Here is an 11,133-nt window from a genome sequence, read left to right on the forward strand (position 1 = left end):
GTCACCTCTCTGGCTACCCTGTCATCATCAGTGAAATGGAGAGTACTTATCCCGTTATGGGAGGTCTTAATGTGGCCTGGGGCTCCTGTGGGTCCATGAGCCTCGGCATCCTGCACACCTTCAGGTTCCCAGCTGGGGGCGGAGGGGGAAAGGGAACAAGGTGGGCAGGGAGGAATCTACCGGTCTCAGATATAGGGGTCAAGCTCCAGGCAAGATTATTTGGGAAATAGCCTCCTTCCCTTCCCTCAGCTCTGGCCCTGTCCTGGACCCAGCCATCTGTTGTCCCTGCTCTCGGAAACTGGCTGCACGAAGCCAGGACTGAGAAGGAGTCTGCTGTCTCAAGGGCCTCCAACCCATCGCACCAGGCTGCAGGGATGCACGATCCAGAGGCGCCCCGTCAGCTGGGAAGGGCCTACTTTCCCATCACACCTCTATTCTTTCTCTCCTGCAGGACAGCATTGTGTCCCCTCCACCCCCAGCACCTGACACGGGCCTGACACAGACTGAGCCCGCAACAGATGTTCGCCAGAGCAGTGGATGAGCGTAAGGGCTTGGTGACCACAGATTCTGTCCTCCGGGGTGGTGTGGGTGGAAGGCGAGTCAGGATGGTCTGCTCGGTGTGACCTGGCCCGGAGGCTTCTAAGAACTGCCTGCTTGGTATGTGTGCATCAAAGAATGACTCCCGGAGACCCTCACCACCATTTCCGAGGCACAGACCACACTGGTTCAAATTCAGAAGCCAGAGCAAGCCTCATGCCGAGGCTCCAGTCCCATAGCAGACATGGACAGAGCAAAGATCCCCATCGGTGGTGCTTTATTATCATAGATGTCAGGTACAAACGCATGGCACAAAAGGGCCAATGGGCCCCACTTCCTTTCCAGGTGGGCTCCTGGGAACAAGCAAGAGAACAGCATAAGGAAGCAAAAGGGGTGCCACTGACCGAGCCCTGCTCCCCTGAGCCCACAACTCAACCACCACACACAGCCTAACTGCTCATGCTCGTTCCCCCGGGGGTCACTGGGTCACCTCTGCCAACCTGGACACTGTCACTTATAAGCTCCCTGGGGGCAGACATGGTGTAAATGGAGCCTCTAAGGAGCCACGACAGCTTTTATTTGCGAAGAAGAAAACTCAAGGTATTCTCGATAAAAGGGAGGTTGAGTCATTTGTTCAAGGTCACACGGCTGGAGAGCTGAAGAGTCAGGATTTGAACCCACCCACCTGGCTCCGGACTTGTGCTCCTCACCCATGCACTCTACGATCTTCCGTATACTTACTACTCACATAGGCAGCAAACACAGACACATACGCACGCACACAAAACACCTCCCATGGTCACAGAACACTCACACATAGGAAATGCAATTTCTATATGGTGCGCGCACGTGCGCGCGCGCGCACACACACACACACACACACACACACATGAATGAATGTCTAGTCACTCATTCTCTCAGCCAGAACAGGGATGCGCTCACCTAGGGAAGGGGCCCCCACGGGCCAGCCCAGGGACTGTCACCTCACCACCATACCCCCTTACCCAGCCTCTAGTCACTGTCCCTCCAGGAGGTCAGGTCCAGTGCAGGGAGTGTGCTACAACTGACAAAGTCCCGAGGGAATGTGTTGGACATGAAGATGTTGTTCTTGGACACGATGGTGATGCCCGTGTTGTCACAGATGATGCGGGGCAGGGAGATCCTGGTCAGCGCCTGCTGCTGTTGCCTGCTGAACACGCCCGTGTTCTGCCACCAAAACCTGCGTGGGGACACCCACGGACATTGCACCCAGGCTGTCCTTGGCCGGAAGGGCCTCCGCTGGCTCGAGCCACTCCCTGGATGTAAGAGGTCCACCACAGCCTGGGGGCTTTCACACGCGTGATGCCCTCTGCACAGCATGGAGGAGAGCGCAGCTGCCGGGGTGCCTCTGCTCTGCCCCCACTCCGGTGGCCCCCGGGGCCCCACTCACGCTGCACAGGGAGCTGGGCCCACGCTTACTCACGAAGCCCTGTGCCCTGGCCCGGGGCTGTGTCCGTGGGGGCGCACAGAACCTTGCGGTAGGTTTATAAGGGGTCCACCCAGAGGAGGACACCTTTCTCTAGTTTTCCCAAGAGCGCAATATGGGCTAGGTAAGAACTGGGCATGACAGGTGTCAGGGACACAGTGACGTCACTCTAGGAGAGCCCTGGGGGCTGTTCAGCAGCAAGCACTCTGACACCGGAGAAGGGGTAGGTAAGAGTTGCGTTTTCTCTGTCTTCCCTCCTTCACAACCAGGGGCCCAGGTCCCTCCTGGCTGCACCACCAACAGGTTCAGAGCACATGAGGGATGACCTCAAGGCCCCGGAAACCCTGGAAATCACGGATCCCTTCCTGCCCCTCACTTCACAGGCAGAAGTGGGGGTGGCGCCCAGAGGTTGGGAAATAGGCCTGCAACCACACAGCGGGCCTGAGCAGCTCGCCACCCCTCACCGGTCACCATCGCGGAGCTTCCTGAACTGGGTCCCAATGAGGCAGGCCAGGAGGGGGCCCACGCGTCCGTAGGGCTCCAGGGGCTCGGCCACGCCGCCCATCCAGATGTCAATGTTGTCGGGTGTGCCATACTGCTGCATCAGCTTCTCCGCCAGGGCCAGGTTCTTCAGCACCGTGCCCAGCTCGCCCACTGTGCTGGGCTGGGGGAGCCCGCAGAAGCGCCTCCAGGCATTGTACCCTGTGGGGGTAGGGGGGAGCGGTGGCTGTGGGAGGGTCCCACAAAGCCCACCTCCCCAACACACTGACCCTGGCTGTCTACCGAAGGACATGAGGGAGAGGAGGACACTGAGGGGCTTCTCCCAGGCTATAAGCCCCCATTGAACCCTGAACTGAGGGGCTAAGACCCTCTCTCTTTCCTTTGCTCTCTCACTGTGAGGCAAATCCTAAACTGCCCTAACTCCTACAGCGTCCAAGAGCAGGAACATCTCACTGTCCCCCTCTGAAGATCTCAGACCCGTGAGGGGTGAGGTGTATCTAGAAGGTTCAGCCACACCAGCTGTCCCATAATGTAGGCACAGACTTTGGGGTTAGGCTGATCTGGGTTCAAATTCAAGCTCGATCACTGACTTGGCTGGAGAAGAACCTAGGCAAGTTCGGAGTCTCTTCAAGCCTCAGTTTGCTCATCTATAAAACGGAAGTGATAATAATCCTTTCCCCCTCAAAGTTCATGTAAAACAAAGCAATATGAAATGTGATGGAGCCAGGTTTCCAGCCCACTGGGGCAGCTGGGGGCACCCGAGAGGGCAGGGCCCTAGAGTGGGGGCGGGGCACAGCCGAGCTCCTGCAGGCCCTCACCTGGGAGGCCATGGTCCCGGCTGCGCTGCATGTTTAGAGCGGGCAGGTCCAGCCCGATCCTCATGACCTGCTCAAACAACCGCTCCCGGATCTCGTCCACCACGATTTGGTTCTGGCGATTCAGCTTGGCAGGGGTGGCCATGAGGCCCCGCAGGATGGGGTCAATGCCACCTGGGACAAGAGAAACAAGACTTGGGGAAGGATCTGGCTCAGCAGCCAGAGTGCAGGCTGGAGTGAGGGAAAAGTCCCAGGTGCAGTCAGGGGATTGCAGAAGAGGGCTGGGCACAGGCAGCTCCCGGTGCCAAGGTGGCCTCAGTGGGCAGGTCTTCGCTGGGGAATTGAGGTCTCAGGGGGTTACGCCATTCAGACTTGCAAGCTGGGGTGCACCCAGCCCCTGGGCTCCTGGGTCACTGAGAGTCATAACACACAGGAAGGAGCCAGCTCCCTATGAGCCATCTCCACCCTACCCTTTATTATTATATACAGAAGCAGTCAGGTGAACTGAGGCTGGAAAGTCAGATAAGGTCCCCAAAGGTGGAAGGAAGAGGCTTTCCCCTGCCCCGGCTCCCTGCAGCCACGGCCACCCCCACCGTGTCCTCAGCTGCCAGCCCACTGTCTCCTGGCCGAGGTCCCCTCACCTTCCAGCACTACCCTCCAGGTGGCGAAGAAGACCTTGCTGAGTGGAACGCGGGGGTTGGGCCCCATGGGCTGATACTGGTTATCCAGGCGGAACATGAAAGGTTGGATGAGGGTGTGGCCATAGCGGAAGGCATTGGTGAAGACGTTGGCGATGCGAGGGTCCACCGAGTCATTGTAGGAACGATAGCTCGGCAGGTACTTCCTCATGGCCTGTGGTCCCAGCACCAGGGGCAGGTAGTCCCGATAAGTGATGATCTAAAGAAAAGTCCCGATAAGTGATGATCTAAAGAAAAGTGCTCAGAGTGGCCTCTCCACTCACCCTCTGTGCAGTCTCTGCCTGCTCCTGGCTTGGGGGGTGGGCGGGGGGGTGTCCCTCCATTGTCCATAGCCAGGGAGCTGTCTCCCGCTGCGCTGGATCTGGGTCTAACAGAGTGGCACTGAGTGGCAGACACAGAGCTCCAGGGCTTGCCTGCTGTGCGACCTTGGGCCAGTTATGAACCTCTGTGAGCCCCAGTTACTCAAATGTAAATTAAAGATAATTATGCTGCCGTCTGTCTTAAAGGATTAAATAACAAAGGGCTTTGTTCGTCAATAGCTCCTTTGCCCTTGAGTTATTCATGTCTTTTTTTTTTTTTTTCTCCTAACTTATAAGCTCCTGAGGACAAGGGTTGTATCTCATTTCTCTTGAAATTACTCGGTGTCCAGCAAGCACTTGGCTCACGATAGCGTTCAATTTGCATTTGTGGAGGAGGGGAGGCAAAAAGGAAAAGAGCCACCCTAGATGATTTCCCCCAGGGCAAAGAGAAGATATAGATTCTAGAGTCTGGAATTTTCTGCAAGGCTTAAATGAATCTCACTTAAGTTCTTGGTGCAAAGCCAAAACTTACCCTCCGCACCTGCAACTCTCTCCCTCTCCGGAGTCTAAGATATGAAAAAGGTGTGCACGTGTGTGTGTGTGTGTGTGTGTGTGTGTGTGTGTGTCTTGGGGAGAGGATGGGGGTGCTGAAGCATCAGAAGCTGGGAGAGAGAACCAGGAACAGTTCCCAGGGATAAACAAGGGTGAGGGATGGGGTGGCTATGATAGAGCCAAAAGAAGAGATGAGTGGGTAAGGGAGCGAGGAGCCACAAGGAGATGAGGAAAGGAAAGGCATTTACTGACCAGCTACTCTGCGCCAGGCACTTCAGACCCACCCCTTTAAGCCTCCCGAAACCATTCCTGATGGACAGGACAGCAGAAAGGGGAGCCAGCCTAGGAAGGAGGGGATGGAAGGCAAGTAACCTTTGTCAGGCACTTAGTATCTGCCAGGTGTTTTCACATATATCATTTAATCTTTACAGCATCATGGATGCACACACTGAGGCTCATGGGGGTTAACCTGCCCCGGGTCACACAGCTAGGATGTGGTAGAGGCATGTTTGGATCCCAAGCCTGCCCGACCCCTGGCATCACCAATGCTCAGAACTGCCCACCTGGACCATGGCTCCCACGATCTTGCGGGCTTCCTGGTAGAGCCTCTCTCCATCCCAGCGGGGGTTCAGGCGTTTGAGCTCTGTGGCCAGCCGGTTGTGCTCCCGCACAAAGAGTGTGTGCATGGAGGTGAGCTCAGGCATCTCACTTGAGCGGGTGTCCCCTTGGGGAAGCAAAAGCTGCTGTCATTCCTAAGATCCCATCAGAACAGACTAGCTCCACCGAAACTCCCTCCCCAGCCAAGGTCTGAAACCCAGACTTCCTCTCCATCCATCTTTCCACACCATGCTCAGTTTACACCTCCTCTAGGAGGCCCTCCCTTGATGCCCTGGTCCACCATGCTAACTTCTTCCTCGGTGTAGGGGCACTGCTAGCTGCAGATGCTCATTCAACAGGCATCAGAGCTGACACGTGACTTGCCACATTCTAGTAGCTGAGACGGGGAGCTCTTTGAAGACGAGGACCATGGCTTGAGCCTTTTTGCATCTGACCCTCCACCCAACTCACACATAGACATATGGAGCTTAACACCATGCCTGCTACAAAGTAGGTGATCCCTACACTGCCTGGTTGACTTACTCTCTCGATGCAGGGAAGGCCAAAAAGGAGCATGTGTGTCGGCGCCCCCTACTTTCCATGCCCATGTCAGACAGCACTCTCTTCCTGATCAAACTGGATGCAACCTCAGAATCCTTCTCAACACAGGACTCTAGAAAGCCACTACCATCTGATCAGAGTTGCCATCCCCATCCTTACTACATACTAATTTGCAGCCTGCTCAGGCTCCTGAGAGTGGGGGTGAGAGGGGGTCTAGGGCACAGGATGTTTATAGTCCACATCTGAGACTGTAAAAAAAAAACAAAAACAAGTGAAATCTCTAATCCCTCTAGTCCTCCCCACCTTTTCTCTGGAAGGGCCAGAGAGTTAGGGCCGGGCCCTTTTAGCAGGACACTGAGTCTAGTCTTTATTAGCTCCTGATGCTGGTGGGAAAGAAATTCTTTGAGAGCAGATTTACTATCCCATGAGCTGCCAGAGGTCACAGTGATCCAGGCCCAGGCCATGCAGCTTGACGCCAGGATGGAGGTGGCCGTAACTGGCTGAGGAGTGCTGCTCTTTCCTCACTAGCCCAGAAAACTATGGGCTCTGGAGTGGCCTGGAGCTGACCTTGATTCTCCTCGCCAGGGCCCAGCCAGGGGCGAGATCGCCGGAAGCCATCAGGAGGAGAGGCTGGGAGGCCAGATGTGAACGGAAGGGCCTCAGGACCACTATTGGATTTACATTAAAAAATATTGGACGGGTACCTGGCTGCTCAGTTGGTGGGACATGTGATTCTTGATTTGGGGGTTATAAGTTCCAGACCCAGAATGGGTATAGAGATTACTTAAAAATAAAATCTTGGGGTGCCTGGGTAGCTCAGTCGGTTGAGTGTCCAACTCTTGATTTCGGCTCAGGTTATGATCTCAGAGTCCTGAGATCAAGCCCAGTATCTGGCTCCATGCTCAGCAGAGTGCTTCTCCCTCTTCTTTTGCCCCTCCCCCTGCTCTCTCTCTCTCTCTCTCTCTCTCAGCCCGTCTCTCAAATAAATAAATCTTCTTTAAAAATTAAATAAAATCTTTTTTTAAAAAATTGGAAAATTTCTGGGCGTGGGCACTGTCACTGCCCCGACCATATCCCCAGGGCTGCCAGGTGTTTAAATTTAAAATCTTGCCCTCTCTTATTACAGGGACTCAAGACGACAGGAGGTGATATTCTGGAGCAGCACCGTCCCATAGAACTTTCTGAATTGATGAAAATGTTCTACATCTGTGCTGCCCTATATGGGAACCACTAGCTTATGAGGCTACCAAACACTTGAAATGTGGCTAGTGCAGTGGAGGAACTGAATTTTAAATTTAATTTAAGTTAATTTGCATTAACTTAAATTTAAATGAAAATTGCCACGTGTGACTAGTGGCTAGCACAGTGGATGATGCAGTTATAGAGAGTGAGGATGCCACGTTGCTCTCTGTCCCCCTAGTTCCCTGTCTCTGAGGACTCAACTCTCTGCCAGAGTCCAGAGGGAAAAGGGCAGATGGACAGAGGCTCCTCAGCCATCCCTGAGTCTCCTTCTTAGGTTGGCTTTTTGGTTTTTGTTAGTTTTGGTTTGGGGTTTTTTGTTTGTTTGCCTTTCTGCCTCCATCCAACTTGTCACCAAGGCAACTGGATTAATATGAAGATGGTGAGGACAGAGTCTCTCTAAATGCAAACCCACAGGCTGCTCACCAACAGGCCCCCTGTGGCTCCAGCGCACCCACACACCCCCCACCCCCCCCCGCACCACCCCAGGTTCCCACTCGGGGCTGACCTGCCAGGAAGCAGGGGATGGTCACCGAGCGGTTGGTGAGGAGGCAGGGATCGTCATGCAGGGTGTCGAAGGGCAGCAGGGCCCGGCCGTTGTCGCTGAAGCGGGTGTTGACAGCCAGCAACCCCAGCTGATTGGAAGTGTTTCGAAGCTTAGTGGCCAGAGGGTCCTCGCTGCCATAGACCATGCTGGCGTCCACGAAGGAGGTGAGCGCATTGATCTGATTGCGAATGGTGATGTTGCTGTCTGTGCAGGCTGGCGAGGAGCGGAAGAAGGGGATGCAGTCACGTTGGTTCTTGATGCGGGGGTCATCTGGTGGGATCTGTGACACGCAGACAAGGCCGGTTGGCTCTCCTGTCCACTCCCTACCCCAAGGTCTTGATCCCACCTCCAAAGCAGCCTGGAACCCAGGACCAGAGGGTGAGACCCAGACGCCAAAACGAGGGCTCTTCAGGACTTCTGGCCCCCTTGGCCTGGAGGGAGGCCTCTCAAGGCCCACAGAGGATCACTGCCTGATGTTGCACCAGTAGAGTTCCTCTGAGCTTCGAGCTTTGGGGGTGATGACCAGAACTCTGGAATGGGGGATGTGTGACCCCCTGGAGGAGGGCCAGCCAGTCCTCGCCTAAACTTCATTTCTCTCCCTCCTTTTCCCCACCGTGTCTGCCCCTCCCTCCCCTGTTCTCTGGATGCGGTCTCCAACTCTCAGCCTCCTTTTGCTTTTCCTTTCCTGCGCCCCCCGCCCCCTTCCCTGTACCTTTCCTGTCTTTCACTCTGGCCCCTGCCTTTCTCTCTTCTCTCTCCCTCTCTGCCATTCTCCTTCCTTTCTCTCCTCCTCTCCCTACTGTGCTCCAACCATCCAGTCCCCTCCAGCCCTCCTGCAACCGACAGCCCAGGCTCCGCGCAATGTGCGCCCAGGGGTGGGGGGCAGGAAGGTGGTGGCCCTCTGTGCGGAGGCAAGGGGACGGAGCACCGGGCACCTGCACGCGGAGGTTGGAGGGAGGCGGGAAGTTCCTCGGCCCGGAGGCGGAGGCAAGTGGGTGGGCAGGGCCAGCCTTACTCAGTTGCCGGGGAGGGAACTCTGGGCACAGAGGGAGGTGGCCGCTTCCAGGAAGGATTCTCCGTCTCCCCACCCGGCAGGCAGCGGCGGGGCGGGAAGAAGGGAGCACCTTGAGCGGGAAGCAGGGCGGCTGCTGCAGGCAGCTGGTCTCGCAGTCGACACTAGTGACGAAGGAGACCCGGGCGGCCGGCTCCGGGCTCAGGTCGAGGTCGTGGTCGATCAGCTGCCCCCACTGCATGAAGAGGAGCGAGCGCTCCTGGTCCGGGGTCAGCTGCTCCGTGGGGAAGCGCACGATGGCGTTGGAGACGGCGCGCGCCTGCGAGACACGGAGCGTCAGGGGCCGCCGGGGACCCCGCGCGCCTCCGGGCCGGGCCTCGCTCCGCCCCCCCCCCGCCAGCCCCCACTCCCCACCGCCGGCCGGCGCTCACCAGGGGCACCGGGAAGCCGCCGCGCTTGACCCCGGGCGTCCAGCCGTAGGGCAGCGAGAAGCCGTCCTCGTACTCGGCCGGCAGCCAGCGCGCGAAGGCGCGGTTGGAGGCCCCCAGCGTGGGGCTGCGTCTGCAGGGGGAGGACGCGGCGCTGACGCGAGGGGGCCCCGCCGGGAGTCGCTCGCCAGCCCAGGGGCCGCCCGCAGCCGGCCGCACCTGTTGTTGCAGTGGCCGGTGATGGTGCGGTACTTGTCGTTCTCCGGGCACGTCACCCTCACGTCCTGGTAGGCGCAGCCGCTCGACGTGGACAGCAGATTCAGCTGGGTCGGTGTCAGCACGTCTGGGGCCGGGGGGTGGGGGGCGGGGGGAGAGGGGCGTGGTTGTCGTGTCCCCCCATTTCCTATCCTAAGCTGGGGACGCTTGGTTGGGGGCCCAGTCTGAGGACACGGAGAGCAGACTCCCGTGCCCCTGAGACTTCCCGGGAGAGGAGTGGGGGGTGGGGGGTCACTGGGAGATGACCGAGGTCATTAGTGGAGCAGGAGACCGGGGTTGTAGGGCGGACGGTACCAGTGACATTGAAGGGCCCGGGCCACAAAGGCCGCAGCTTCCCCTCCAGCAGGCTTAGGGCCACGTGCAGATAATCAGCAGCCCTCACAGCTGTCCTGGTGGCTGCCACCGGCTGCTTGAAGTAGGACAGGAGTTCCATGGGGCTGGCCAGGCCACTGTGAAGCCTCCGCTTGATGCTGCTAGGAGAAGGGAGGGGTGAGGCCAGAGGCAGTGGCGGCCAGCACACTCAGCAGAGCCCTAGCCCCAGGTCAGCACGCAGGTCGGGGTAGACAGACCCACAGACAGGAAAAAGGTTCCTCTTTGTAAACAGAGTATGGACCTGGGTGCCCAAAGAGGCAAGGCCACGGGGAGGGATGGTTTTGAAGGTGTTCTCAAACCCAAAGACACAAAGACTGATAGACAGGGGGCTCCCTCCCCGCCCACGAAGTCCCCACGTCAAGTTCCTTCTCCGAAAGACCTGGGGCAGCCTTGCCCGGAGCTGGGAAGTGCCCGGCACCCCACCTCTCCCGCCGCTCCTTGTAGGCCATGTCCACTAGTCGCTTGGCTTCCTTCATGCAGGTCAGTACCACTGAGGTCTCTATCTCCTCCAGGACAGCTGCCCAGAACAGGGGTCGCAAGGTCAGGAATGGGCCCCAGAGCCAGGGTGGCCTGCACCGAGTCCTTGGGACTCAGAACCAGCCCCAACACACCACCTTTTCCCTTCTTTGTGCACCGTTACCTGGACCGGCCCCCCCAGAGCGCTGGGGCACAGCCAGAAAGGCCAGGAGCCCTGTGAGGGCCAGCAGCAGCTTCATCTCTGCAACAAGACCCCAAGCCCAGCAAGTCTGGAGTGCGCAGTGCGTTTGGGAGGAGAGAGCTCCACCAGCCCTCTCCCCCGACCCCTCACTCCCACCTTCACACTCCAGTCCAACCTCAGTGGGTCCTACCTACCTTCTCAGGGAAGGGGTCCACAGAGCCCCTCTTTTGCTAGCTTCAGCCTCTCAGCCCCCAGGACCTCACCTCCGAAGCTCACCTGGTATTGGGCGCATGGCTCACCTGAATCTAGGCCTTTATGTCCTCCGGGCTCAGGGAGGGGGCGGGGCAGCTGAAACCCCGCCCCTCTCTCCTCCCCCACAGGGGTTGGGGTGCCCAAAAGTTGATCCCTCATATGGGAGAGAGGGACAGGAAAGGAGAGACCAGAGCTGTGCCCAGCCTTTGAACTTAGCATCCCACCCCGGAGCGTCTTAGTTCCGTGTGCCTAGGCCAGTGCTGTCCCCAGGGGGGACAGACAATAACCCTCTCCAAAATTCTGGTTAAACTGAGTCTCTGGGGA

The 11,133-nt window shown here is 57.7% G+C and overlaps 1 protein-coding gene across 1 annotated transcript; it reads right to left on the reverse strand.

Moving 5' to 3' along the window:
- Window positions 1-804: 804 nt before the first annotated feature.
- On the reverse strand, window positions 805-10,834 carry MPO (myeloperoxidase). The gene is made up of 14 exons (XM_028109263.2): window positions 10,752-10,834; window positions 10,540-10,617; window positions 10,323-10,416; window positions 9,822-9,997; window positions 9,471-9,594; window positions 9,255-9,384; window positions 8,936-9,142; window positions 7,773-8,091; window positions 5,431-5,591; window positions 3,960-4,215; window positions 3,322-3,492; window positions 2,467-2,704; window positions 1,542-1,756; window positions 805-890 (listed from the first exon to the last, which is right to left on the reverse strand). Exons 2-13 carry the CDS (start codon window positions 10,613-10,615, stop codon window positions 1,549-1,551), a joined length of 2,160 nt encoding a protein of 719 aa, XP_027965064.1. The 5' UTR covers window positions 10,616-10,617; window positions 10,752-10,834; the 3' UTR covers window positions 805-890; window positions 1,542-1,548.
- Window positions 10,835-11,133: the final 299 nt, after the last annotated feature.

The sequence above is a fragment of the Eumetopias jubatus genome, unplaced genomic scaffold (assembly GCF_037043125.1).
Source record: "Eumetopias jubatus isolate StellerSeaLion01/CBP00866 unplaced genomic scaffold, mEumJub1_p1.0 scaffold_10, whole genome shotgun sequence".
NCBI lineage: Eukaryota > Metazoa > Chordata > Mammalia > Carnivora > Otariidae > Eumetopias > Eumetopias jubatus.